At 43.5% G+C, this 27,772-nt stretch overlaps 1 protein-coding gene across 1 annotated transcript; it reads left to right on the forward strand.

The window, feature by feature from the left end:
* The first annotated feature begins 5,658 nt into the window (after nt 1-5,658).
* On the forward strand, nt 5,659-26,902 carry BBS2 (Bardet-Biedl syndrome 2). The gene is made up of 17 exons (XM_064519455.1): nt 5,659-5,881; nt 8,037-8,264; nt 8,522-8,647; nt 8,922-8,984; nt 12,001-12,078; nt 14,577-14,681; nt 15,602-15,688; nt 17,012-17,147; nt 19,115-19,254; nt 20,067-20,211; nt 21,038-21,209; nt 22,259-22,388; nt 23,318-23,449; nt 23,997-24,134; nt 24,631-24,743; nt 25,473-25,621; nt 26,347-26,902. Exons 1-17 carry the CDS (start codon nt 5,765-5,767, stop codon nt 26,451-26,453), a joined length of 2,166 nt encoding a protein of 721 aa, XP_064375525.1. The 5' UTR covers nt 5,659-5,764; the 3' UTR covers nt 26,454-26,902.
* The last annotated feature ends 870 nt before the right edge of the window (nt 26,903-27,772 follow it).

Consider the following 27,772-nt stretch of genomic DNA (forward strand, 5'->3'; position numbering starts at 1 on the left):
TCGGCTGCTGCACACCAGCACTTTTTGCTGCACGGCGGTACAGGCACTGCCGGGGTGTTGCAGCAATGCCTGGATGGTCAGCGAGTTTTTATGTACAATGTGATGGATTTATATCGAAGGCCAAAGAAGCCCCTTCCCACTCACATCAATACCCTGACTTGTTCCTAAAAATGTTTGGAAACCCATCCTGCAGGATTTTCTCAGACTGACAGGGAAGTACCAGAGCAATTCCCAAAATGATGTGGCAGAGGATCCCTCTAGGACAGGTCCCTCAGCAGAATGGGATTTCATGCTGGGACGAGCCAAGGAGAGAGCAGGAAGAAACAAAAGCATTGCTAGAGGTGCAAGGTCCTGGGAAGGCCTCGGCAGCCTGGTTTCCCTTGGCACATGTGGCACTAAGCTCTCCTCTCTGGAGCAGCAGCCTTGGACATTTGAACCTCTGGAGATGGTCTACTGAAGCCAGGGCAGAAGCAATTTGGAGAGATGGGGCATGGAAAGCGCTCACGCTTGCTGCTGATACTACAGCTGTGCTGCAGGCGATGCAATGGGGCGAGAAGCCTGTGTCACCGAGCATTTTGGGTAGCCACGTTCTTGGGAGATTGGCCGCCGGACGGTAGTGCTGCTTAGCATCGCCACGGCATCTCCAGCCTTGTGTCGGCCGCTGGGGAGGACACAGAGCTGCTCTCACGTCCGCTGCTTCGCCGAGGGGTTGATCTCCTTTTGCTGCACTACGTCCTCCCACAAGCTGCGAGAAAGCTTTGAAGTCTCAAACGATGCCTGTGTCTGTGAGGCAGCGGTGACTCCATGTGTCCATCCTTCACACCTGCATTGACTTTCCTAGACAATAAAGCAACGGCAAAGTGTTATTTTTGCAACTCAAAAACCAAAGGGGGAAAAACAGGACCAGATGCTATCTGTCATAGATATGACATAGATGTCACATATGACATATATGTCACAGATGACCTTAAAAATATCCCATGGAAGTCCTAGTTTCTGCAAAAAGATTCAATCACTGCGTGCATCTAAGTGGCTGGTCTCCAGGCTGTACAGGCTCATGCTGTCTAAACTAAGGGAAAGGAATATTAAAAAGCTACAGCAAAGTTATGATTTCAGTCTTAAAAGTTTCAGCTTTAACAGCAGCATAGTTCAACTGTATTACAGACTTACACAGAAGTCAGTATCATAATTAGAGATGTAAAGTAATATTTATAACCCAAATAATACATATTTAGAGAGAAGCTTGAATTTTCATATATTTACAATGTTATCAGTCTATAATGGTATATTAGCATAGAGTTTTCCCTGTTTTGCTTGATCAGGTTTGCACCAGCCTGAAAGAACAGTACTTTATACTGCTGGGGCATGAGTTTGGGGTTTTGCGAGCTCATTGTCTGAGAGGGCAGCAGCATTTTCTGGACTTTGGAAATACCCAGTTGCTTGCTGGAGCTCATATTGATGTTATGCCTTTGCGCTCTGTTATGCAAATCTGGATCAGGAGAGGAGACCCACTGCACAGCTGGCATTGGAAACTGTGCTTATCCACAATAGTTTCAAAAAGGGGAAAAACACCCTCTTTAATATGCTTCATACAGTCGCCACCTCATTATCTGAAAGTATAATGCCACATTGATAGAGTTGCCAGAAAACTTCATAAAAACAATTAAAAAGAAAAATGTTGTTTTCAAATTCGGAGTCGCATGATTTACCTCCACTGGAAAGGCAGCCAGGCCCCATACGTGCTGCCCACTTTGCACTCTGTTTTTCTGCTTTTCACATGAATGCTCCCTTTGAGAGCCTATCATTCACATTCAGAACAGGAAAGCTACTGCTGACCAGTATTTGACCAAAAAAAAAAAAAAAAAAAAAAAAAAGAAGAAATCACAGGGTTTCATCATTCATTCTCCAAGCTGTAAACAGTACCTATTTCTAAATGCAAACCAGGAAACACCAGCCAGCTTTCCTAGAAGTAAATTAATCATCCCCTTGATGTGATTCAGTATCCTTTTTAGAGATAGGGGTGTTGTCCCAGCACGTCTTTTTTCAAACCTCCTATCTTGCATCTTGATGCGATGAAGATGGTAATTTTCTACCATGCTTTTAAGTAGTGGTGCACTAGCAGTGGCAGATGAGAGATTTTTATGCCACTCTGAGACCATGAGGTATTTGTGCTACCTCGGAAAGTTGAAGCATTAGACCTATTTTTTAAATCTTAGTCACATGTTATTCAGAGTACTTTAATAATTTCTAAAGTTGCAACCTTGAGCCAGAGTTTCCCTATAAAGATTGTTCTCTACTCTTCTGGATTACATCCTAATATTCCTTCCAGCTAATGCCTGTAACTTGGCTGTGCACAGCAGATCCTACTATCCAAACTTGCCTTAAGAGATAACCCTTAATTTTTCACTGGAAAATATAGAGGAGACGTCAGTATTCTTGCCTGTGTGTCAGAATTAAGGTGACTGATAAAATTAGTTGTTTCCTACCCTGTTTTTCCCCTGCACTTTCAAATGCTTTTAGTGGAAACCCAGTGCACAAGGTGAATCCTGGCCCTGCAATTTTATCAGGTCTTGTGCATGTGGATAAACTAAGCTGGCTGTAATTTTCCTTCACGCTTCTCCTCCTCCCTCCGCCTCCAGCCAGCGCTGCTGCCGCGTGTCGCGTGTCGCTGCGGTGCAGTGCGGTGGCCTCCTTTCTGCTCCCAGCTTGAGCTTGCCGGGTGCAGCTCCCACCTCCGATCCCTGGCTGGCGGTGGCAGGCAGGGAGAGCAGCCAAGGCCCTGGGCGCTGGCTGTGGCGGCGGGCGCTGTGGTGTCCTGGGGGGTGCCGGCCCCCTAAAAGATATTTTCTGTTGATATTTGTGCTTTTGGCCACTGCCAGCCATTTGGCCAGAGAGGTGCTTGTCAGGCCACCAACATCAGCACGTATCTCTCTCCCCTGCCATGCCCCTGGGCGCGATGGCTCTTTGCAACCGCCGGCCCAAACAGTTTGCTCAGTCACTGTGTTTTGGAGTCTGGTACAGATAATGGCTGTTTTGGTGAAGGAATGGATGATTTTACTGAGACTATACAGCTAAAGTCCTGAGAATGCCCAGATTTCATTCTGCTCTTAGTTTTGCTGCTGACTCTTTTCATGACCTTGCAAAATCACTTGGATCCCACTTCAGCGCAGAAATAGCTGCTTAGTTTAAAGAAAGCAACAGAGTCATAGTTCCTTAAATTCCTAAAGTTTGCATATGCCTTGCTGAATCAGAGGCCTTACACCTCGTATCGTGATTTCCACAAGGATGTCCAAATCCCACGGGTATTCAAACAGGGATAATACAGTCTCCTCTCACAGGAGTGGTTCGAGACTTAATTCGACAGTCTGTCAAGTTCACTCCTGCTCGGAGAGCTAAGCGAGGTGTGGTAAGCCAGCTTGCAACGGATCAAGAAACGTGATTCAGGCTTGTGCCAAAAGTTGCCTGCAGTCTTATCCAGCTTTAAATTTGCAAGCAGCTGTTTAAAGCGGCGAGCCTGGCGGATGCGATGCCACCTCACCCCTCAGTGCGTTGCTGGCTTTAGGAACTGGTCCAGGGAGTCGGGTTGGCACCGAGCATCCCCCACCACTGAAACCTGTTGAAGGAGATCTGACTCCTGGGTTTTCATAAAAATTTGTAAAGGGTCTATTTATCAGCCAACACAAAAAAGCATGCTGAGTTTGGGACCAAAATCTGCATTTATACAGGTGAACTGGTCCTCAAACCTGCAGCTGTGAGGGTGGAAGTATAGAAAACCAGTGGTAACAAAGCTCAGTGCAAGATCTTACGGAAGAAGGTGATTTTATTACACAAAATCTCTAAGCAAGCTGGTTTTACATGCTCCCACTCTCACGCTTGCAAACACCAAGACATACATATTCAAGCGTATCCAAGCTGGCATCATTTGTGTGCAACATGGATGATGAGAGACACCAACTTTCAAGTCCTCATCAGGCCTCTTGTGTTTTTCTTCATTGGCACTGCCAAACTCACTTGTGGACAGGTCTTTCACATTAGTTAGGAGTGGTATTTTGCTATTATTCTCCTGCTGGGCTAATCGAAAAAGGAATGTTGAATGTGATACACTGCCGTTACCCTGTCGTTGGGAGTGCAAGGTCTTCTGCAGCGAGGTGTTTGCAGAATGCCTTCTGGCCTTGGCAGAAACAACACACTCCCCCGGGTGACTGGCTGGAAACGGTGTTTTTCATTCTCAGTATAGGCTGTTCTTTTAACCTTCGATGTGCTATTTCTTCTGGTGCTTTCACACGCACACGTGCACACACACTTCGTTCACACAATCTTAATACTGGATATGACTCGCTGCAGAAGGGGTGGCAATAGTAGGGATCTGGGCAAGGCAGCTCGGCTGTGCGTCGGGGTTGGATTTTGCCTGTTCTCTGCAGGACGTGCGCACTGTGCGAATCTGTGGACGTTTATAAAGCAGCTGCAGTTACCTACAGCAGGGCGAAGCGTGGTTATTAATCAGTCTCGAGGTGCTAAACTGCATGAGTGTTTGAGATCTATGATCTAGGTTTACAAGCTTTCTGTGATTCCAGAAATAATGGATTCTGTAAAAATAGACATATAAACCTCTTAGAAAGCAGAACCAATGCAGAATTGCTTTGAAGTTGCTCTTTCCCAGACAATGTGGTGCATTTTAAATACATGATTCGTTTTTATTGGCTTTCTTCTTGGTGTGAAATTTTCTCGGCTTAAAAATAAGAGAGAGACCGACTGCTAATAAAGTCGTGAACAATGTCAATAAGCTTTATGTTGTGAAATAGCTATTTGTATTAGCTAATAACAAGTATTATTAATGCAATTCAGCCATGTGAATGGAAACAAAGAGAGGGACCATGATTCGTCCCAAGCATGATGCAGCTCGACGCAGCACCCGTCTGCCCCACTCGGTGTGGGGCTGCAGCACAGGGAGCGACGCGGTGGAGACGGGGTGGGGACGGGAGACACCGCGGCCTCTGCTCTTCTGCCCCCCTTCCTGTGCCCCAAACCCCACAACTGCCCTTCTGCCCCCCGACCCCAAAACTGCCCCTCCAGCTCCCTCAGCCCCACAACTGCCCCTCCAGCTCTCAGCCCCACAACTGCCCCTCCAACTCCCCCGACCCCACAACTGCCCCCTCCAGCTCCCTCAGCCCCACAACTGACCCTCCAGCTCCCCCAATCCCACAACTGCCCCTCCAGCTCCCACAATCCCACAACGGCCCCTTCAGCTCCCGCAATCCCACAACTGCCCCCCCAGCTCCCCCCATCCCACAACTGCCCCCCCAGCTCCCTCAGCCCCACAACTGCCCCCCCAGCTCCCACAATCCCACAACTGCCCCCCCAGCTCCCTCAGCCCCACAACTGCCCCCCCAGCTCCCACAATCCCACAACTGCCCCCCCAGCTCCCTCAGCCCCACAACTGCCCCTCCAGCTCCCCCGACCCCACAACTGCCCCCTCCAGCTCCCTCAGCCCCACAACTGCCCCTCCAGCTCCCCCCATCCCACAACTGCCCCTCCAGCTCCCCCCATCCCACAACTGCCCCCTCCAACCCCCCCGGCCCCCCGCCCCCACAGCGTCCCCTCAGGCCGCCCCTTCCTCCCGGCCCCGCTCCTCCGGGCCCGGCCCCGCCCCTCCGCGCTGACGCGGTGCCGCCGTGCGCGGGCGGCGCGAGCCCGCGGCGGCGGCAGCGTCTGGTGGTGGCAGCGGCGGGGCCCGCGGGCTGCCTGGGCTCCCCCTGCCGCCGCCATGCTGGTGCCCGTGTTCACGCTGAAGCTCAACCACAAGATCCTGCCCCGCATGGTGGCGCTGGGCCGGTTCGACGGCGCCCACCCGTGCCTGGCGGCCGCCACGCAGGCGGGCAAGGTAACGGCGGGGCGGCGCCGGCCGCGGCCTCCAGGGCCTCGCCTCACGCGGCTCCGCGCCGGCCCTGCCCTCCTCTGCCCCTGCCCCTGCCCCTGCCCCTGCCCCTGCCCGGGGGGCCCCGCCGCGGCGAGGCGCCGGGCCCGGGCAGCCGCGGCGCTGGGGCGGCGGGCGCCGCGGCGCCCTGGCGGGCGGCGGGCCTGGAGGAGCGGCTGGACCGCTCTTCGCGTTTCTCTTTCATTTAGTTATTTATTTTTGCTCTCTTTTGGCCTGATGATGCCGCGTGTGGTTATTTGGGGCGCTGAGATTCCGTGTGCTTGAAAGGATGCCGGGTATATTTAAGTCACTTAATCTGCTCCCGGCCTGCCAGGAGCGGCGGCGGCGGTGGGTTTTCCCAGGCCGGATCTCGGGTGCCGCGGTCCGAAGCTTGGCGTTAGCCTCACGGGCGAGCCGGGCGGCCTGCTCGGCCTGGACAGGAGAAAAGAAACAAAACTCAGGGAAAAATACTCAGAGCAGTCAGGAGGCAGGGCCTTGTGAAGCATCTCCCAGTTCTACACGCAAAACGATATTCCAGGCTGGCCAAATCAAACCCCTAAACCTACTGGCCAAAAGCGGCTTTCAGCAGCCCCTTTCTAGTGGTTACAACTTGGAGGCAACATGAACTTTAATTCCCAGGTTACCTGGAGTTTAAGGTATTGTTCCAGGCTGGTCTGTGGGCTGTTTTTCCATTAGTCTTTGCCTGGCAGGTGCCTAGGAGGATAAGTTCTCCGTGAACATTATAAGGGGAGCCGTTTGTCTTCCCTTACCCTCACATCCATGAAGTTACCAGGAGCTTCACGGGTGGAGGTAGTATTTCCTCAGCCTATTCATCCCACAGCTTGGCCCTTGGGTTTTGCTTCTGACCAGCTCTTGTGTCTGTCCCTGACATTTCCAGCTTTTCAAGCAGCAGCAGCAGCAGAGTACCAGAGCGATGATGCCAGCTTCAGTCGCTCGCAAATTCTTAAAAGCCTGTAAATGAGAAAAGTCTTGTTTGGTTACCTTCTCTGGGATAAGGCATGAGCTGCAGGGAAGGCACTGGAGCTGCCTGCAGGTGCGGGGTCACAGCCCTTCAAGTTCTGCTTTTAAACAATAGGAACTTTGCAGAAGTTAATAGCTTAAATCCCAAGTCACCAAAGAAAGATTCCCATTTTCTAGGTAATTGGCAATTAGATTTTTTTCAAGCCATGTGTTGTATTGTAGTGTATTCTCAGTTACTGCAGTGAGCCTTAATGCTGTTATTGGATAAACTTTATACTGATGAAGGAAATGCTAGTAAACTGCTGTACATTCTGCAAAGACTGCTTTGCAGTAACAGAAAACATTGCATGCATGCTCTGTTTGAGTTTGAAACCCAACAAAAGAAGTTTAAACACAACCTAACTAAACAAAGCATAGGTGGAAACAAAACCCCACGGAAGCATAAATCCATTGCATTTAGTTTGCTGTAGATATGCACGTAGTTCATCTGCGTTGTTTCCCAGCATTATTATTAATTTGATTTAGGAGCCTTTAGGAACAGTGTAGAAAAAGGTTTTGTTGTGCAAGACACAAACTATATAGGTGTAAAGCAAAGCATGACATTATCCTGTGATCCTATGACTACTTGCTCCAAAGAATTACAGTGACTGAATATAGGTGTCAGAGCAAGAATAAAAATTTATTAGTGCAGGCCCATTTTTAATTAACCATGCTCACTTACAGATGAAGGTTACTAGTACATACCTTGGTTTTTTTGGTAAGGGTTACTGGATGGGATGTAGCTTTTTTAGTTTGTTACTCACTTCAGTTTGCTTTTTTGTAGGGTGGAGACTTGTCAGTTGCCATTTTCAGAAACAAATGTAACAGCACAGGCCATTTCTGCAAAGGTGGCACAGCTTTGTTGGCTAGAGTTTTTCCTGCAGTTGTCCTTGTGGAGGTGGTTTAAAACTAAGGAATAGCTGTTACAAAAAATACTGCCAGCAAAAACCCAACCTTTTTGTCCTTGGTTTTGAGTCAATGCCCTTCTTCCCCTCCATGCTTGTTATCCAAACAGTAGCCTTTAATGTTTGTAAAGAAACACACAGATGCTTTGTGATAATATTTAAAATGTTCAAAACTTCTAAAATATTTCTCTCTACAGGTTTTTATTCATAATCCTCATGGCCGTGGTCAGAGAACAAGCACAAACCGCATGGTGCAAAGTACCCAAGATGCTGACATTTCCCTTCTCAACATTAATCAAGGGATCACTTGTCTAACTTCAGGAGTGCTGAATCCTCAGCTTGGTTATGATTCTCTCCTGGTTGGAACACAGACTAATTTATTGGCTTATGATGTGCATAGCAACTCAGATTTGTTTTACAAAGAGGCAAGTTAATTTAACTCTTTCTCCTTCTTTTAGCATCTCTTCATTGTTTTCTTTTTCTTTGCATTCTGAAGATCACAGTTTTTACATAACTTTGTCAATTAGTTATGCTTCAGTTCATTTTATTGCAAGACCCCAACACTCTTAGAAGGGAAACAAACATGATAATACCGGAAGCTTTCTTTCTGATTTGTGAACTCCATGCACCTAGGTGTCTCATTCTTTGCTAAATTTCTTTTTCCTTTACTATTTCTTTGTAGGTTTCAGATGGAGCCAATGCAATAGTTCTTGGAACGCTAGGAGATATTTCGTCTCCACTTGCTATTATTGGTGGAAACTGTGCCCTGCAGGGCTTTGATTATGAAGGAAATGACCTTTTCTGGACGGTAAGGCTACACATAACACTCTTCTTGTTATTAAAAGATTCTTTTGATAGCCCACATTCGCCTTGATGATTTTTTATATGATACATTCATTTGATTTTGAATAGCTCAGATCTTTCTTAATTTATCACAGGGCTTAAATCATGTATTTGAACAATGTATTCAGATATTGCTCAAGTGTTGACTATGTTCGTTGTTCTGTTGCAGTTGAAATCATAAAAATAGTTTAGCCTCTGACAGCTGTCATCAATGCTGAAGACTGTCTTTCTCATTTTAGGTTACTGGAGACAATGTTCGTTCGTTAGCACTGTGTGACTTTGATGGTGATGGCAAAACTGAGGTTTGTAACTACTTATATGTGAATTTAACTGTTTTCATGGTCTTGCAGTGAAATGATAGAAAAAACCCACAAACCACAGATTATCAAACACGGCTTGCTTATATTGCCAATTAAAGTGATCTCTGCTTCAGAGTTGTCCCTTTTCAGGCTCCACTCCTGCGAAGATGTGCACAGATGCTTAATCCATATGCTGGGAACAGCACTGTTCTTTGGGACTACTTGCAGTATGTAAAACTAGGCATATTCAGTGGTCTTTACAGCATTGGTGCCTAGCTTTGGTGAATAGATCGCCAGTTGCAATGGAAAACTTCTCCCAGTTTCTTTTGGACTACAGCAGAAGAAATACAATGAAATGTCCGTGGTTATCGGTCACGAGACATCTAACTCAGTGATATTTTGGTGATATGTTTATAAATATGTTTTAAATGGCAGAGAAACAACTTGCGATCATCTTATATGTAAAATGAGCTCTTAAAAGGTTGTACTGTAAAGAGCTTTATTTGTGATTGACAAAATGAAGAAATCTGTTTTTACATCTAGTCACACTGCTTCTTCTCAGTAGTGACATGAGGAAAGGAAATGTTGTATGTTTCTCTGATAAAAACTGAAAATAACTTTTAACAAGCATCTTGGTGATAACATATGAAATAAACAGATAAATATATGGCTGTAGTCCTGAATTTATATGGCATTCTCTGTTACTGTATGTTTTCTTCAATTCCGTATAAATTGAAGCATCATGGCTTTAAACACGAATCGTAGAGAAAAATAATGGCTTCCTAGTGTACTTCAGATACAAGTAAATACGCTGTTAAGTCACCAAGCTAAAATACTCACTTCTGTCATCTGTCTTTCAATATTAATTGTTTTTACTTAAGCTCTTCTGCCTACTTACCAGGGTATCCCCCTTTAGAGTGGGTAAGAATATCACTTGAATTGTGATGTTTATATTGATATGTAAATGGCCTCTGCACCTTTGGTGTTTCTTATAAATATTGTACCGATGCAGATCCGTTGCTTGAACAAGGTCTTCAGGAAGTAAAAACATCCCTTTGCAAGTCTTCCACTCTATTTCTACGCACTCCTCCTGGATGCTGTGTTTTGTATGGGCTGAGAGATGGTTATAGGAAGTAGAGACAGTGTATAAAGATTTTTGCTTTCCATCAGAAAGCAGGAAACTAATCTGTGGTGCTAATTATAGTTGTTTTGCATTTGTGCTTCTAAGCTTTCCCGCCTCCCCGCCCCCCCGAGAGAGAGGTTCATTCTCAGCAGTTGGTATAATCTGTTGCTACTTTCAGCTAAGCGAGATTGGATGCATTGTCCGACTGACTTACCTCATTAGCTAGCCCAGCACACATTTGCTGAGATTTTTAGGATTTCTTCTTAATCTTAATTACCTAGATGATTCATTTTCTTACTTGTGGCTTATGTGAAACTGTATCTGGTTTTAAACTGAAGTTCTGGGAAAATGCACAAAACCATCTTTTAAAGATTGTTTTTTATCAGTTATATGTCTTACCTGTTAAACGGGTGTGCCAGCTTCTTTTCCATTCTTCCCTCCCTCAGTAAAAACATGTCTGCCTTTAAAGTTGACTGATTGACTTCAGGACAATGCTTCTGTTGCTTAGTAGCTAACAAAGCCGATTTGGTCACTGTGTTCCTCAGGATTTTAGACTGATAGTATACTTTCTTCCATCCAGATATTTTTTCCTTGCTTTTTCAGATTCCAGTCCAATGGAACCAAAGTCACTGAGGTGGACAAGTTAAATCAAATTAAATGAAAAGAAAAAAAATTCTCTAGGCCCGTGTAGGAGACAATAGCATTACCAATCATTGGTTTGACATTCCTTGCTTTTAGGTGGTTACTTCTATCTAATGGCTTGTCAAGAAATCTGTACTGCTTATATATATTTTTTTTCAACTGTAAATTATTTTAGTAGCTACAGTAAGCTTAGGCCTGTGTAATTTAGTTTATTGAAATAGGCTTGCTTTGGAGGAAAAAAGGCTGTATTTTTTCAAAAATCCAACGTAAGTATAGATTTGTTTATCCTGCCCAGTAAAGATGGAAGGGATGCCAGACTCAGGTTCCTGTGGGGAAAGGCACCACCAGGCATTTAAACCTCGATTTCTATTTCTGCTTCTGTCACTGACTTGATGGATGGCTTTATGAGCAAGGCACTAAGCCTTTCTTTTGCTTGTTTTCTCATTTTGTAAAATAGATGGCCTCTCTTGTTAACATCTTTATAAAGTGTTTTTTCACGTGGCCTCCTTTTTGGTTAATATCTTCTACTTGCTCAATTAGGAAGTAGGAAAAGAACTAAGAAATCAGAGAGGATAACGAATGAGAATGCAGAAGACTTGATTCAGTGCTAATGTCCTATTTGCACAATTGTTTACATCAAATTAGAATCCATTTTGCAGTAGTGGCAGGCACCTTTTAGGCGGGAGAAGCAGTGATGGTTTGGACACTTGGATTCATTAATTCTGAGTCAGCATGCAGCAAGAAATGCTTGTGAGGGATGTTCAGTGCAGAATAATGAAATGTTTTCCAACTGTTTGCTCACAAGCTAGTAATTAGAAGTTGCTGTTTCTCTGCACCTATGTAGTAATGGCAGAATTGGGCTGTAAGTCTCCTGCCTTGACACGGGCAATATGGTTTATTCATGTGTATAACTACAATTATGAATAACACTGAATCTTTTACAGTAAGGAAGGAGTGTAGCCCTGATGTTCCAGAATATCTCTTCTCATTCCTACCCCAGATATTTCACTGTGCTTTTGTTAGACTGTAGCTTGCCAAAACAAGTATAACTTGTATTTGACCAATGGGAGCCTTCGAAAATCTTGTCTTCACAGAGGGTCCCTTTTGTCCAACTGGCAACATTTCATATGCTTGTTAAAAGCTCTCTATTACTGGACCTGGAATATTTGTTTGCTTTCTGCTTACTTCTGGGTCCTGGAGTATGCGCTTTTTATTTCCTTAGCTTAAATAACTGTAGATTTTATTTTTTCTTAGCTCCTTGTTGGCTCTGAAGATTTTGACATACGCGTGTTTAAAGAAGATGAGATAGTGGCAGAAATGTCGGAAACAGAGGTAAATTACTTCTAGATGTTGTCTGTTATAATTGCAGATGGAGTTGAAAATTCTGTGTAACATAAAGCTGCTCTGTTTACCTTGGTTCAGATTTATTGTGTAGTTAAATATTATTTAACTATTTGGCACAATATCTATTCTACTAGAATTGTAAATGTTAGTTTAATGTTTTTTAGTAATATTTGCATAGGAGTTCATGTTCTACAGCTAGTTTACCAGATTAAGAAAAATAACTACTGCTTGACTGAAAATCAAGGTCCTGTCCAAAGGTGATTAAAGTTACTGGAAGGAGCCCAGTAATTTAAGCTCTTACTGACTTCTGAGCAATAGAACATCTGCTACAGTTTATCTCAACTGCACTGACACAATCATGACCCAATAACTTGTCTCTGTGTGTATCCAGACAGTCTATGGAGGAGTAGAAGGGAGTCAGCCAGGCAAAACTGAATGTTTTACAGTGCAGTCAGGTGCAATGAGAGAGTTGTGTGTTGGCTGTATAATTTAGGCACTGCGAAGGTATAGCCTTGTTTAAAGTGTGGGACAGATGGGTTTTCAGAGGGATAAATAAAAGGTGTGGGGGTTACTCTTTAGCTTCAGAGCTGAGAGAGAATCCCCACTGTTAAATTTTGATCGCTTATAAGGGAGAAAAATACCCTTGTGGTTGCATTTAGGAGCAGTCTTAGCCCTTTCATGACCCATCTGGTCCAAGGGTAGAGTAAAGACATGGTAGAGAACTTTGTCATTGAAGTCTGAGGTTTAGTTTGCTACCCGAGTTAGGACAGAAAGGCTTAGCTATTAAACCACTTACTGCCTGGATTTACCTTTAATAGCTCTTTGTGTTTTAGGAAAGGGTGCTGTTACTATGGCTAGAATTAGAACTTGGCCTGAAATGCATAATACCATCTGTATAATAACCAGTCTAGAGTCATGTCATGATCTGTGACAGTAAAAAAAACTAATGGTCCATCAATCTCATTTGATTTATTTTCAGACCTACAGTAGAATTGGTTTTTAAATTCACACTTGCAGAGTCTTTAAGAGGTCTGTTATAATCTTCCTGTTCTAATTTAAAAGAACATAGTTGCACCTAAACCCTTCCTTTTAGGAAGATAAATTCAATGAATATTGGCTTTATACATTGTGGTCTTTTTAAGACTTGAATAGCATGCGTTTTCTGTGTTTAATTGCTTATTTTGATGGAAGTGAGACCACAAAGGCTAACCTGGTTCTTGAATGCCTAAAGGGGAAATTGGTTATAAAAGGGGTATGCTACCTCTTTGACTTCTTGACTGTTGCTAGAATCTTCTGTCCTCACTGAGTACTCACAATTTGGAAGATGTTGATACTTGGGAAAGGCTTTAGGGAAGATCTGTGAGAGGGAAAGGTAACAGATTTGGAAACCATGCTTTATAGTGAAAAATCAAGGAGCACAATCAGCTGAGCTTAATAAAGAAGCTTACATGATGCTTTTGTGTCGGTCTGCAGATATCTATCTGTAAGTCTGAGTTGTAAACACAAGGGCTATAATTAAGGAGACCAAGTCTAACAAAGTGAAATGGCTAAAAACGGAAACCAGACAATTTCAGAGCCTAAGGCATGCACATTTAATGATGAGGGTGACTGTTATCTACTCAGTAGCTTCAGCAAAGGTTATGGTGGATTCTCCTTCACTGGGAATCTTTACAGTGAGAAGTTCTGGTTTCTAGAGGAGTTGCTTTAGTTTGTGAAGGATTTAATTGAAGGAAATCTGCTGTGCTATAGAGAAGACCAGATAGACTATTGCAGTTGTTCGTCCTGGCATTAAAATCTCTAACCTCTGTGCGTGGAAAGGACCCCCACTACCAAATGCTGAGATACTGTGTTCGATGAAGAATTATAAGGTAATGGGTCTTAAAAAGAGTGAGAAACAGGCTGAGTTATGATGCTGAGGTATTTCCCTGGAGCTGTTACTTATTGCAATAATAGCTAGCCTGGTGTTTGGGAGAAGTCCAACCCTGGGAGCTGCTAATTTTTTATATCACTAATCCTGGGCAAAGATTTTACTACCAACAGTATCACAATGGCTTCCTTAGCCCATGTAACGTTGGACTCTTGTGCATCCTCAGGTCCTGAGGCTTTGAAAGAGTTTTGTCTGCTTGTAGTAGGTTTTCAGTTAAAGTATATTAGCACTGATGACCACAGGAGTCCTATGAGTAATTGTGCTACTGATGGTGGTAGGAAATTTTTGGTCAAAGAACAGAATTTGAGTGCAATTCTTTGCTGAAGTATACCTTAACACTGGCAACCCAGCTTGTGTAAGGAAATCCTACAGGCCTTTGGTGATCTTTAAACTGATTTTTAAAAATAGATCTATTTACCGTTAAATTTGTAGTGTACGGTTCATGTGATAGAGCAATTGCATGTAATCTGTTCTCTGTTACTTGAAGCTACAGAAGTAGATGTGTTCTCACTCCTGTATCGTCTCTTCCTTTCCCTTCTTCCCCCTCACCTCCCCCAAGACTATCACGGCACTTAGCCCCATGTACGGCAGTCGGTTTGGCTATGCTCTTTCTAATGGGACAGTAGGAGTTTATGACAAGACAGCCCGCTACTGGAGGATTAAGGTTAGTCCAGTGTTAGAATGTCATAACTGAAATTTTGAAGTGTCCTAGGGGATTCAGTACCTTATCTCGGGATGTTCTAATAGTGCCCAGACTCATTGCATGCATTTAAAATCTGCTGAGCATAGCACTGAATATAATTTTGTCATTGCAAGATATACCCATCCTTATAGGTATGCTAATAACATATCAGTGCTTTGGGGTTTATTGATGATGGCTTAAATGACACTGATACAACCATACAACTGTGGATGCTTCAGCTCTGCAGGATGCCTTAAGCAACAGAGATACAAAAATGAATCTTGAATTCACTGTTAGAAAGTGCATTTAGCCGTATTTTTGAATCAATAAATTATTTTCTAGAGACTGAACTCATCTTGCATTGTATGTGTTCAAAGCTAATTTTTAACATCAAAAGCAATGACCTGCTGCAGCAAGTCATATTGGGTAGATCCTTTCCTGACATTCCTTTTAATGTTCTTAATGTAATACAATTAGAACAGTTCTATTAATAATAATAAAATCACAAACCTTCAAGTTTTTGGGAGGTGGCACAAAGAGGCTAATGGGGTTTCCCAGTGGTAGGAAGGGTTATGGAAAAGTCAAAGCTCTGATATTTGTTTTAGAGAATTTGGCTTTTATGCACTGATTTGTGAGCTCTAATCATCTGCATGGATGAAAAAATATTTAAGGGAAAGATCATGTCCTCTGAGAGCAGTGGGCTATATTTGTAACGCAAGTGCTAAGATTTCAGAGATGTGTGACCTTGCAGATGGTGATGCTGTAACTTTCTGTTAAGAGACATTTTTGTAGTCCTTTCTCTAATTTCTGTAGGCTCACACTCAAGTGTCTTATGTGTGTCAAGCATATGCAATTTAGAAAACATACGCAAGCTTAGTTTATTCTTTGTTTTCTGTCCTCAGTCTAAGAACCATGCAATGAGCATACATGCTTTTGACTTGAACTCTGATGGAGTATGTGAGTTGATCACTGGCTGGTCCAATGGGAAGGTGAGTTAATACAGGGGAAAAAATGAGGAGCTGTAAATCTGGAAGCTGTGTTTGTACAAAGCTGCTAAATTGTCTAAGGCTGAACAGACAAATTAAGATGACTGTTGAAAACTGAGCTCTGAGGAACTGTTACAGTAAACCTAGTTTGGCTGGTGAATCCAGTGCCAAATGCAAGATTAGTCAGAGAAAACCTCTTTCCTCTGCTTAGGATCAATTGCTAAGGTGTGGTAAAATGTTTCTATGGTAGCAGAGGTCATACGCCACATTTTAGGGCTCTCGAGTGTCTCTTTTCAGCTCTGTGTTGAGCATGTACTAATATTCTTCTGCTGTGCTTCCTGGATGTCCTCAAACTACAATGAAAGCAAAGTGTTTAGGTAACAGTCTTAACTCAGTTTTACTTAACTCAGTCAGTCTTAACTATGGCAGGATTAGAATAAATCTATATGTATTACTTAATTTTATGTAATGGCATTCTATATGGCTCAGTCCTAGTTTCTGAACTTTTTATTCCCCTTGCCAGAAATAACTGCTCTAGCTGCCAAATCTCCCCTGGACACAGCCTGCTGCTTTTTTTTTTTTCTTTCTTTTTTTGGTAAAGCTATGCTTCTTTCTTAGCATCTCTCATTAGCTTGGAGGAATTTAATTTCTTTCATCTCAAGCTGGCAATCTAGACCCCAAATGTGTTACACACTGAATCCAGCATTGGTTACAACATTGTTATGGAGTGAACCTCTCCTTGCTCTACTCCTATCTGGTCTCTCTTATGGACAGTCTTTACCTGGCTTGTTGATCTGAAACATTTCCTGTCTCCTAGAAAGGGCAATGCTGGGTCCCATGCTCTGGAAGAGAGACACTGTACAGAACTGAGCTTCCCTGTCCATTCCTCTCCCATGAAAAATAGTAAAAGGTCATGTTATTTGCACAGAAAAATAATGCGTTTCATCAAGACTAAGGTACTACAACTAAGATAGGAGATTATAAATACTGTGTTCAGGTTATGTCTAGTTCAGTCCTGCCATTGGCACATCTACGTGTACATAACCTTGACAGTGTGGGCTTGCAGTTGCCTTTTTTGCTCCCTCTTGTTTCTAACTTAGGGAAGCATCTCTGAAGAGCAGTTTCTTTTAGTTGAGTCTGTCTAGATCTCATTTCTTTGATAGTATATATTTTTCCCCTGTTGTGGTGTGATCTGCAAAGCTGCAAGTTCCTTTGCAGTTCCCTGAGTCAAGCTGTCTTTCAGTTAACAGCCCAGAGTGCTGCACAAGTTATATTTTGGAATTAGCTTTTCTATTCATATTGTGCCTTGAAACTCTTCTGTTTCAGGTTGATGCACGCAGTGACCGAACTGGGGAGGTAATCTTTAAGGACAACTTTGCTTCCTCAATTGCAGGACTGGTGGAGGGGGATTACAGAATGGATGGAAACACCCAGTTAATTTGTTGTTCAGTTGATGGTGAAGGTAAAAACACTGATCAAGATATTATCAGACACATCACTTACTCGCAGATTATCTAAATGTTGTTTGGTATCCACGTATGTTTTTGTGTGCCAAATTGCCTTTGCCTTATGCGAAATTAAGGGAATTTTGAGTTATACTTTCTGCAAACAGGACTTTGAATATCGCCTCCTCTGTGGTGATCAATGTGCTTTTTATTATGATCCAAAAAGCCATCACAATTCTTTTGCCCAGCAGAAAAGGTTCTATCCTGATAATTAAGAGACTTACATTCAGTACAAATCATGATTCTTCAGGCTGTATTATTAAAGGGGAACATTGTGGGAAATCTTTTTTCCCCCTACATGTGATAATTCTTTGGGTTGGTTGCTTTATAGTGAGTAAAGGGGTTTAGAGAGCTTAAGGGTGTGTGCATTTTAGTTTTGTTCAAAAGATTATTAGTTTTTATATTAGAAGTTTTAGATGTTAACAGTCCTCTGTTTGCTGGAAAATGGTGTCCTGACACTGGAGAACTGGTGGATTTATCCCACCAGACATTCAGGAAGTGAGACCTGGTTACTGCAAGTGGAAACAAATGTAAGTGTAGATTATTTAAATATGCTCAGCATGAATATACAGGGACATATGATGGCCCTGAGAAAGTGTGTTGCTATCCAACTGCTTGACTTCAGTGACCTGATAAAAGCAGGTCTGGCACAACCCATTTGGAACAAATTCTGTGCTTGTTAAATAGCACAGTGTTGCTCTTTGTCTTAATCGCAGGCTATTGGGATGTGCTGCACTTGGGATTCAGCATATAAGTCTTCTTCCTAAGCTTACAGAAGAATGGAACCATTGCATACAGTCATGTAGACATCTTGTCCTAACTGAGCTATACAGGATAATATCACTGAATCTGATGTTGCTCTTCTGATGGGTCTGCCACAAGCAAAGCTTGGCACAATGGGGATCCCCTTAGTCTGGACCTTCAGGCCCTATTAGATAACATGAACCCTGTTGTCAGGGTCACATGGACAAACCTCTGCATTCTCACAGCACTTGTCATTGGAGCTGTGTTTGGGACCAGCGTCCTTCCACTCTAGGTCAATTGTACGACTGGGAGCGTTGTTCTTCTGTGGTGCCGTGTTTTTTTTTCTTGTCAGGATCATTTCTTTGGAGGGCACTGTGTACCTCATTGCAGAATCACTGACTGCTTTTCAGATTCCCTGCAACTTTTTACTGAGCTTACGCAGTCAGGCAGGGTATTCATCAGAAGAAGTGTTGGAGTTTTTCCCCTGGCTTTCACTGACAGCTGCAACCAGAGCACACAGCCCTAGAGCAAATGGAAGTTCTTGACAAGCATCTCTGTGGCTCCTGTGCAGCTCTTCTGTCTCCACAGGCCTTCCAGTTGGAAGGCTTTTCCTGGCCCTGTGCTCTACTGGGCTATTGGGAAACAGGTCTTAGCCTTTTAAGTGAATTGTTCCTGATTTGGGGAAAAACTAACAAAGGTAAATCTTGTTCACTGGCTGGTGGACAGTGGGTTGCAGTCATTCAGTTGCTTCCAGTGGTAACAACTTCTCTGACCAGCTCTACGATACCCAGATATGTATTCTATTAATTTTTACATATTTGTACATAGTTTATTAATTTGAGTAATTGCAAGTGGTTTAAAACTTGCTTAAGCTCTTGAAAGAGTGATTGTAGTGGGAATCCTCTCACAAAAAGACTGGCAGCTGTACTTTATAACTTAGGCTGGAAATTCTCTCTTTTTTTAATGTTCATCTTTGTTGTCCTGATCACAAGTCAGAGCCTCTGTGGGTGTCAATGAATTCAGCTTTTTAGCTGAATGGTACCAGGATGTGTCACCTGAAGACCAGGACCAGTGTTTTCTGCTGTTAACATGTTACAAAAGAGTCATGTTGCAGAAACTAAAGTTTTGAGGATACAGTGAAAGGCCCTGCTGCAACTGGCTGTGCTTTGCTTCTCTGCAGTCCGGGGCTATCTGCCAGGAGGCGAAGAGATGAAAGGAAATCTAATGGATGCAAGTGCTGAGCAGGACCTGATCCGAGAACTTAGTCAAAAGAAACAAAATCTGCTGCTGGAATTACGAAACTATGAGGAAAATGCAAAGGTACTGTTTAAACAATATACAGGGCCAAAACATGGCTTCCTGTTGCTATAGATTAGGAGCAACCTGGGGGGAGGTCGCAGTGCAGTCAAGTCAGAGTGGTAAACTCTTAGAATTATTTGTACTCAGCGGGAATGTCTACTGGAGTTGCCTGCTTGTGCATCTGGCTTGCTCCTCGTGCAAGTTCAGAACTTGCTTTTCTTGTTAAAATAAGTAACATTTTCCTTGCTCCTTTGACTTGCCAGAGCTGTTGTGTTTGGACCTGGATTGTGTTCAGCCTTGTGCATCAGCTCATGATTGTGAACTGTAATTTTCAATGCATGAGCCAATCCGGGGAGGTGGCAGAGGGGACTGTATGAAAACATTAGGTGAATGGATGAGGGCTGGGAGTACTGACAGGGTGCAGAAAATGCACTTGTGGCTTGAGGGGAAGTTGCAAAGTTCTTTGAAAAATAGGCTGAGAAAAGAGCAAGCCCATATTTGAAAAGTAATGACCAGCATAGCAAAAGCATGAAAATATATAAGCTTGCGTTTAAAACTGAATGTACGTTAGGCGGTGGTTCTCCATAAGAATTTGGGTATGGAGCTGAGCTCCATTGACAACAAAGTGCTTCATGGAACAAACTGTAGCACAGATGTCCACAGCTCCAGGCCTAATCAAACCACTGTTCGTAGATATTTGAAGTGTGTGGGAACTACTCTAATAGAGCCTTCTCTTGCAAGAAGAGAGAACTGACTTACGCATGTGTGTTCTAGGTTGCTTGAATGAGAATCTTGAAATTCTGATATTGAAGAGTGTGTGTGTTTTTTAACAGGCTGAACTGAACACTCAACTAAAGGAAGCTGATGGGCGGAGAGGTGTGATTCCAGCAAACACCCAGCTCCAAACTGCCCTATCAGTTAATCTGGGCTCTGACAGTCAGTCTGCTCACGTGGAGCTGTGCATTTCCACAACAAATGGTGAGTGGTGACCTGCAAGCCTTGACGTTTGTTTCAGATAACTTCATGTAAACATTGGGTTATATTTAGCTGATGGTTCACCTATTTCCCCTTTGCTGTGTCTGTAATGCTGCTGTGTAGCTGCCTTTCTTTCACAGTTTTGAATCAAGCTGTGTTCCTCTGATGGATCTCAGGAGAGATGAGCTCTATGGAATTTGTTTCTTGTTATATTTTACTTACCAAGGCACTTAACATTTAATTTAGATTGAAATGAGTCTTTGTGATCACTGCAATGCTCCTTGCGTTGACTCTGAACATTAACAAAGAGCAGTGTGTTATCCTCAGTGGGAGAGTAAATGCCCATCCACTGAGTGTGGTAGTCAATATAGAGAGATTCACTTATTTAACAGCTTTTTTGTAAGAACAACTGTGTTTCCAAAAACTTATGTACAACCTTGCTTTTTCATGGGTAGATTACCTGGTATATAGGTAAACCATGAAAGGAATGCAGAGATGGCCACAGTGGCTTCACACAGAGCTCGGGTCATGTCCGGCAACCCTCATCAGCCTTGTTGGTGAGAGCGTTGCATGCATGTAGCTGGACCTCAGCTGGCTCCAAATGCAAAACTGGAAATATCCCAAGTTAGCAAATTCTCCTAGCACCAGGTGTGCCCATGGATTTGCTGCAGTCAGGTCCAGATGTGGTACTGCTGGTCATCTGGAAAATTTCAGCAATTCAGAGGAGGAGTGTAAAGGAATCGATTGTGCTTAATTCTGAAAACAATGGTGGTTTATTGCTAGAAGAAAGTTGTTAATTTAGGAACCACTGTTTCTTCCTGTTGCTAAGACACAATCATCCGTGCCGTGCTGATCTTTGCTGAAGGCATATTCGAAGGAGAGAGCCATGTGGTACACCCCAGTCTCCAGAACCTCTCGGGCTGTGTTCGCGTTCCCCTCACTCCACCCAAAGACGTCCCGGTGGATTTGCACATCAAAGCCTTTGTGGGTTACAGAAACAGGTGAGGTTTGTGTTGTGAACTCTGCTCGTCCCCAGAGCTAACACTGTGTGACAGGAAACACCAATAATGTGGCTTCCTACTTGTCTCATGGGAAGTGCCCCATTAATTCCTTGGTGCCTCACTTCTCGATATTACTGGAAGAAGACCTGGAATACTTTTTTAGAAAGCACTCTTGTATCTGTGATGCTGAGCTCTTTTTCCAAACAAAGTCTGAATGCTGTGAAGTTGCTGGGACCTGCTGTGGTCTGTCTCTGCCTTCAGAAGAACAGTAAGCGTTCCTTGTTCTGGGGCTGCCTTATTGTGGGTCTTTGGAGTGCGTGGAGAGAGGCATGGGCTGCGTCCAGACTGCCTGCTCTACAGGTCTGCCTCTCCAGGGGCCTGAACGGTGGCTGCTTTGAACGGGGCACTTGAAAAAGCCTGGGCACTAGGAGAGCACAACAGTGTCTTTGAAAGCGCTCAGTAGCTGTGACCCCATTGGATTTCAGGGCAAGTCACATAAGCCTGACTTGAAGACAGCATTTTTCCAATTCTCCATGGAAATAAAATGTCTCTTAGTACACATCTGAAAAGGACTTTCTCCCTGCTCACCTCTGCCAGGACTGGTGGTGCCCCAGGAAGCAGTGTCCCTTCCCTACACAGGGAGGTGTATTTTGAGGGCTGGCCAGTCACTGCAGAGAGGAGGTATGCAATTGAATTCATTTTTTGTTTCCTCTGTTATCTCTATTGTTACTTTTAATAAGACTTTGCTGAAGCTGTTAAAATAGCCAATCACATAGTAAAATCTCGAATGTGTTGGCCTAGCAAATGTATTCCGTTGGAAGGAGTATGGAAAACATGAGCAACGGAGGAATTATTCGGCCGTCACAAAGAGATGTGATAAGCCTGGGATTTCTGAGTTCAGGTTTGCCTATGGGTAGTGTTAAGCAATCGATCACACAGCTGAAAGCTGAGGATGGCAGTACCCAGCTTAAAAGAAAAAAAGACCCCCTGCAATAGGTGAATTGCTGGTATATTAGTAACTCCCTCTGTATTTTTACTTTGGATTTCAGCACGCAGTTCCATGTATTTGAGTTGACAAGGCAGCTTCCCCGCTTTTCAATGTATGCCCTGAGCAGCCCGGACTCAGCTGCAGAGCCACTGAGCTATGTTAACTGTACAATGAACGAGAGGGCACAAAGGGTGAGTTTCTGAGTTTCTGCTCTGTTTATTTTCTGGTCCTGCATGCAGGTACTGCTTTTTGTAGCAGGTGGAGGGTTTGTAGTTAGCTTGAGAATCCTAAGAGTGAAGGATAACTATGCAGTGGACTGTGCTGCTGGCCTGTGTATTAAGATTTGATTCTGTCCTCCCGCCCCCCCCCCCTTTTTTTTTTAATTTGTGCAAACACAATTGAGGCATTCCCTGTTTCAGAAATTCCTGCCGCTGCAGGAACTAATAGCCTGAGCTGCAGGAACTAATGGCCTGAGGTTACCGCGCATTCAAATATTACCTTGTTTGCTCTGTAACAACTGATAGAATGCCAATAGCAGGAGCCCTATAGTGAGATGAATTATATAAACCAGGAGACAACAGGGGTTGAAAAAGGCAATACAGTACCCAGATAATGGCTCAAATTCATAATAGATCAATAGCTCTGCTGTAGTTTTGCTTCTGAAAGGCTTGAACTGTGGAGTGGCGGAGATAAGAGCTGGTCATAACTGTAAGGTTCTGTCGTATTTGCCATATTTTACTGCATTAAATAGCCAAGGCAAAAAAAAAAAAGAAAAGATGAAACAAAAATTTCCTTTGAATTCTTAGAGGAGAACCGAGCCTTGATTCCAAGCTTTCTCCAGTCCCCAGGCCTGGCCTTATGTTTTGACCTTGGGCCATACTCTTTGTCAGATTTGTTTTTTTTTTTTTTTTTTTAATGAGTATTCAGCTTTGGAGCAGGGGGCCAACCTGCCCCATCCTGATAAGTTCATGAGGTGGGTTAGAGGACAGGTTAGTAATTCCCAAGGTACCCTGAACAGTGCCCTGGTGTGCTGCGCATGTGAGGGAATGTTGCATAGTTCTCCAGTGTATAGACTTTTTGCACAAGAGGCGGCTGATGCTTTTCATTTTATTTTTGCAAGATTGTTATGTGGCTGAATCAGAGCTTCCTGCTACCAGAGGATGCAGAGCTGCAGAGTGCTCCCTTTCAGGTTTGCTTCACTTCCCTTCGTAACGCAGGTCAGCTCTGCATCAAAATCAAGCCTGGCGGAGAGGTGAGTGCGTCCCTAGGCAAAGGGAATGCCTGTTTAATTAAATACCAGTGAAACTTAAGGGCGGGGCCAACATGAGGCAGTAAAAAGGAAGATGGAGTGAACAGGCAGAGGAAGTGCTCAAGTTTTAGCGATGTTTTCTGCAACTCTTGAGTGTCTTAGTGGGTAGAATTTCAGGGCCAGTCAGTGAAGCAAACAGTCCAGCCTGTGGGTCTGTAGGAGGGAATTTCTTCCCTCACAAGTGGCTTCAAGGAGCCACGATTTGAGGCACAAAGGCTGCCCGTAACTCCTGCACTGGCCCTGTTCGCACTGATACCCGTTTCCCTGAGGCCTGACTACAAGCCCCTTTGAGATCAGTGTCTCCTGATCTACTGTAAGCCCTAGAGCTTGCATAGTGCATGTGTTAGGCTCCCCAGCAACAATCTTGCCCCTTGATAGAATGAGCTGCTTTGAGCGTACATAGCTCTTGTAGAAGCAGTCCTGCTGAGCAGTTTTGGGAGACTTTTTGGCAGAGAAAAGGGCTGAAGTGCTTTCTTGTCCTTTCTGATAGATATCTATCAGCACGGATGATATTGACCTAGCTGGCGACATTATCCAGTCAATGGCCTCCTTTCTGGCAATTGAAGATCTGCAGGTGGAAGCAGATTTCCCTGCGTACTTTGAGGAGCTGCGGAAAGTGTTGGTCAAGGTGAGGAGGCGCTGGGCATTTTGAAAATGGCAGCTGAACAGTGGGCACATCTGTATAAGAGAAAAAGCCAAGCATCTCTAAACTTGCTTTAGCTCCTTCACGTAAGTCAGCAAGCCACGGTTTGCTGTGCGTTCTGTGTAAAAGACAGAGGGGCACCAGCAGCTTTGTTTATCTGTTGTAATCTTGAATAGGGTCTTGGTCCCCAACAGTTGCTGATTGTTTAGAATAACGTAAATAAAAAAATATGCTATCTGGGAGACTGAGCTGTGGTAGTGCATGGGGGGTAAGATGCATGTCTTGGCCTGACCACCCACCTCTGGAGGACAAGACACTGCTCTGGCGGTAAGAGGGTGGAGGGAAGGAGGATGATCCTAAGTATCCTGGTAGGTGAAGCTGGGCTGTTGGTTCCTACAGGCCAAGGTTTAGCTTAGCCAGTTACCTGGACTCCTCCCAGAGTGCCTGGGGGCCTTTTCTCACGAATGTTTGTCTCGGACAGGTGGATGAACGCCACGCAGTGAATCAGAGGCTCACTGCCGACATGGCTGAACACTCCAACCTCATCCGCAGCATGCTGATTCAAGCTGAAGATGCACGACTCCTGGGAGACATGTGAGCAGTTGCTGCTTAGTTCATGTGCTTTGGGTTTAGAACAGCCAGTCTTTGCTTTTCAGGCAGAAAAAAAGCACAAAAAGATTTGTGTGATGGGGACATTCAGTGCAGGGGATGCTTAGCTACAACTGAATGCTTTTTATTTGGAATTGGTATTTTCGCTGGTCCCACCATCTTGAGCCTTGTCTTGGTCTTTTGGAAAACCAGGATGGAGAAGGCAAAGGGGAGGGAGTAAGAGCTTAGCAGGCAGGGTGAATCATGTCAGGCCGAGATGGTGTTTTGGCTCATCCAGAAAAGTTACGTTAAGGGAAGAAGGAAGTAAAAGCTGGCTGTAGTGGGGGAACCTATGAGAACACCCAGAAAGAAATTTTGGGTGTTAGTATTTTCACTCCAACTGGCTGTGCGCTCCTTCTCATGTCCTATCCTGAGTGTGAAAGAGCAACAGTAATGAAGTCTGAGCTACTGCAGAGCAGCAGTGTTAATTTTTCTGGGGAAAGTGACATCTCTTTTCTGGGTTGCTGGACAAAGTAACTACAAAAATAGACCATTTTTCAGTAAATAATGAGTATAACCAACGTGTCTAGACTGGTCTGTTATCTTGTAACCCCAAACATGCAGGTAACCATGGTAGCCATTGCAACCATATATTGTTACGCCTTTATATTGACAAATCAGGAATTAGTTCCTTGTCTCCAGAGTCTCAAATAACCAAAGTGACTGTTCCCCTAGGAAAAACATGAAGAAACGGTACATCGAGCTGTATGATCTTAACAGAGATTTAATCAATCAATACAAAATTCGTTGCAACAATCACACTGAGCTGTTGAATAATCTGAAAGCTGTGAATCAGGCAATCCAGAGAGCAGGGCGGTTACGTGGTAAGTGGGCACGTTTGAGAAAAGTGGGACTCCGAGACCTTTCTGAGGCAGATAAATGCCACCTGAGTTTAGCTGAGTCTTGGCCTGGAGCTAAATTAGTAGAAGTAATCTTTCCTTTTTCAGTCATAGCCAATTGCCTGTGACAGTGAGCTGTGAGTGTCCAGTATAATCTGGGATCACAATGTTAGAAAAAAGAGTTTGACGTAGTCTCCAGCTTTCCAGGTGGTATAAAAATTGCTAATTTTGTTGAACACAGTTTTAAAAAAACTTTTAAAGTAATGTTTCAGTTAATTTATAATTTAGTTCAAAAAAATGCTACCAACTTAAGTGTGGCTGTTTATTTTATTAGTAGTACTGTAGATTATTAACTTTTCAGAGAATTAGCAGTTGTTTTGTTGCCTTCTTTGGAGCAGTGCTAGCTAGTTTTCCTTTCTGTCACCTGTCCATTTGGGTTTTTTTGTTTTTGTTTTGAAGATCTTTGGGGAAGGAGGTGTTTATAGTATTACCCCTCTAACAAGTTCTTTATGCTCTTCTCTAATACAGCTACAGAAAATTCTTCTCTTAAAAAAAAGGATATTTATTTACTAAGGAAATGGCAGGGCAGTACTTCACACATTTTTAAAAAATAATCGAAAGAAAACCCTAAATTTTGAGATTGGACTTTTAGCAATTTTTTTATTCAGTAACTTAAGTACTTTTTTTTTTCTCCTCTTTTCTCTTTACAGTTGGCAAACCTAAAACACAAGTCATCACTGCTTGTCGGGATGCAATAAGAAACAACAACTTTAACATGCTGTTCAGGATAATGCGTGTGGGGACAGCCTCTTCCTAGAATGATCAGAAGAATTAGCAATTGCATGGAGGCAGTGCTTCCACACAGTAGGGAGATCCTACCAACAGCCACAACAACTAAGGCATTGCAGTACTTTTCCAGCATGTAATCTTTGGGTGGTGGAGAAAACAACAAAAGGAATGGGATGTGTAGCAACACGTAATGGACCAGTAATGACAAGCAGTTAATTTAATCTGCGACTCCATTGTAGGGTGAAGTAATTGGCAAGGTAGCATTTTAGTAAAGCCATCAGGCAAGAAATATCATTATGCAGGCCAAAGAACAGGAAGCTTCTTGAAAAAAATATCAGAGTTTAAGTGCAGATATATTTATGTGAGACTGAAGTATAACCTTGGAACAGCTATTTTTCTTACAGTAACTTATTTATGTAATATATTGCATTTTGTAATTAGAGCATCAATCTTTTCCATTAAAACATAGAATGGTCAGATTGCTTTTGTTTTTCTTTGGTTAGGAAGATGCGTATGGTTAAATTTGTTGAAAAGTGGAACGCTTCCAGTGTTGCTGCATAGTCAATTTGATCTCTGTACACGCTAAGGGGGGAGTATGTCTTACTGTTTTTACACCGTGGCTTAAGAACATAAGGTGAATGTAAAACCTTAAACTGAAATGTTGGACCTCAGGCCTGCTAGCTTTGGAATTGAATTTTTGGAATTGCTTCCATCTTCTGTTGTCAGCTGATGGCTTGTGCTCCCAAGTAGAGGTACTCTGTGTCAGTGAATCCCTGGTTTCCTTGTAGGAACATCCTCCTCTCTAGGTAAACTGCAGTTTGCTGCACCAGAAGCACCAAAGGGATAACATCTCCTTCCTGGCTGTTTAAGCCAGAAGATCTTGGAAAACTGACCAGTTCCAGGATCTACGCAGGTAGGAAGTGGTTGGTTTCATATCCATAACTTCTCTACCCACACCCTGATTGCAGGATGTTTTGCTTCCAGCTACTTGTTGTGTTACTGCTGCTGGATAAAGCTGCAGATACCGAGGTGGGCAAGGTAAGGGTGCATTTCAGGAACGAGGAAAACAAGCTACACACCCAAGCCTCATGCATACTCATGAAGTGCTAGCAGTACTTAAAGGGATCAAAGAAGAATGAAAAATCTCTTGGCCCCTGGCACAGAAGTGTTTATTAATTGTGGGATCTCTTAGAATTCAGTTAAAATACTACAGTAAGACTGTAGCTTAGATCTGTAGATATTTTAGAGCCTTTGCCAAAGCAGATTTCTACTAGAAGCTAAAAATATCCTTAACGGGATGGAGTTTGGGTGCCTGCGTTCCTGCCTCCTACTCCGTGCTGCATTCAT

This window comes from Dromaius novaehollandiae, chromosome 13, assembly GCF_036370855.1.
Source record: "Dromaius novaehollandiae isolate bDroNov1 chromosome 13, bDroNov1.hap1, whole genome shotgun sequence".
NCBI classification, from domain to species: domain Eukaryota; kingdom Metazoa; phylum Chordata; class Aves; order Casuariiformes; family Dromaiidae; genus Dromaius; species Dromaius novaehollandiae.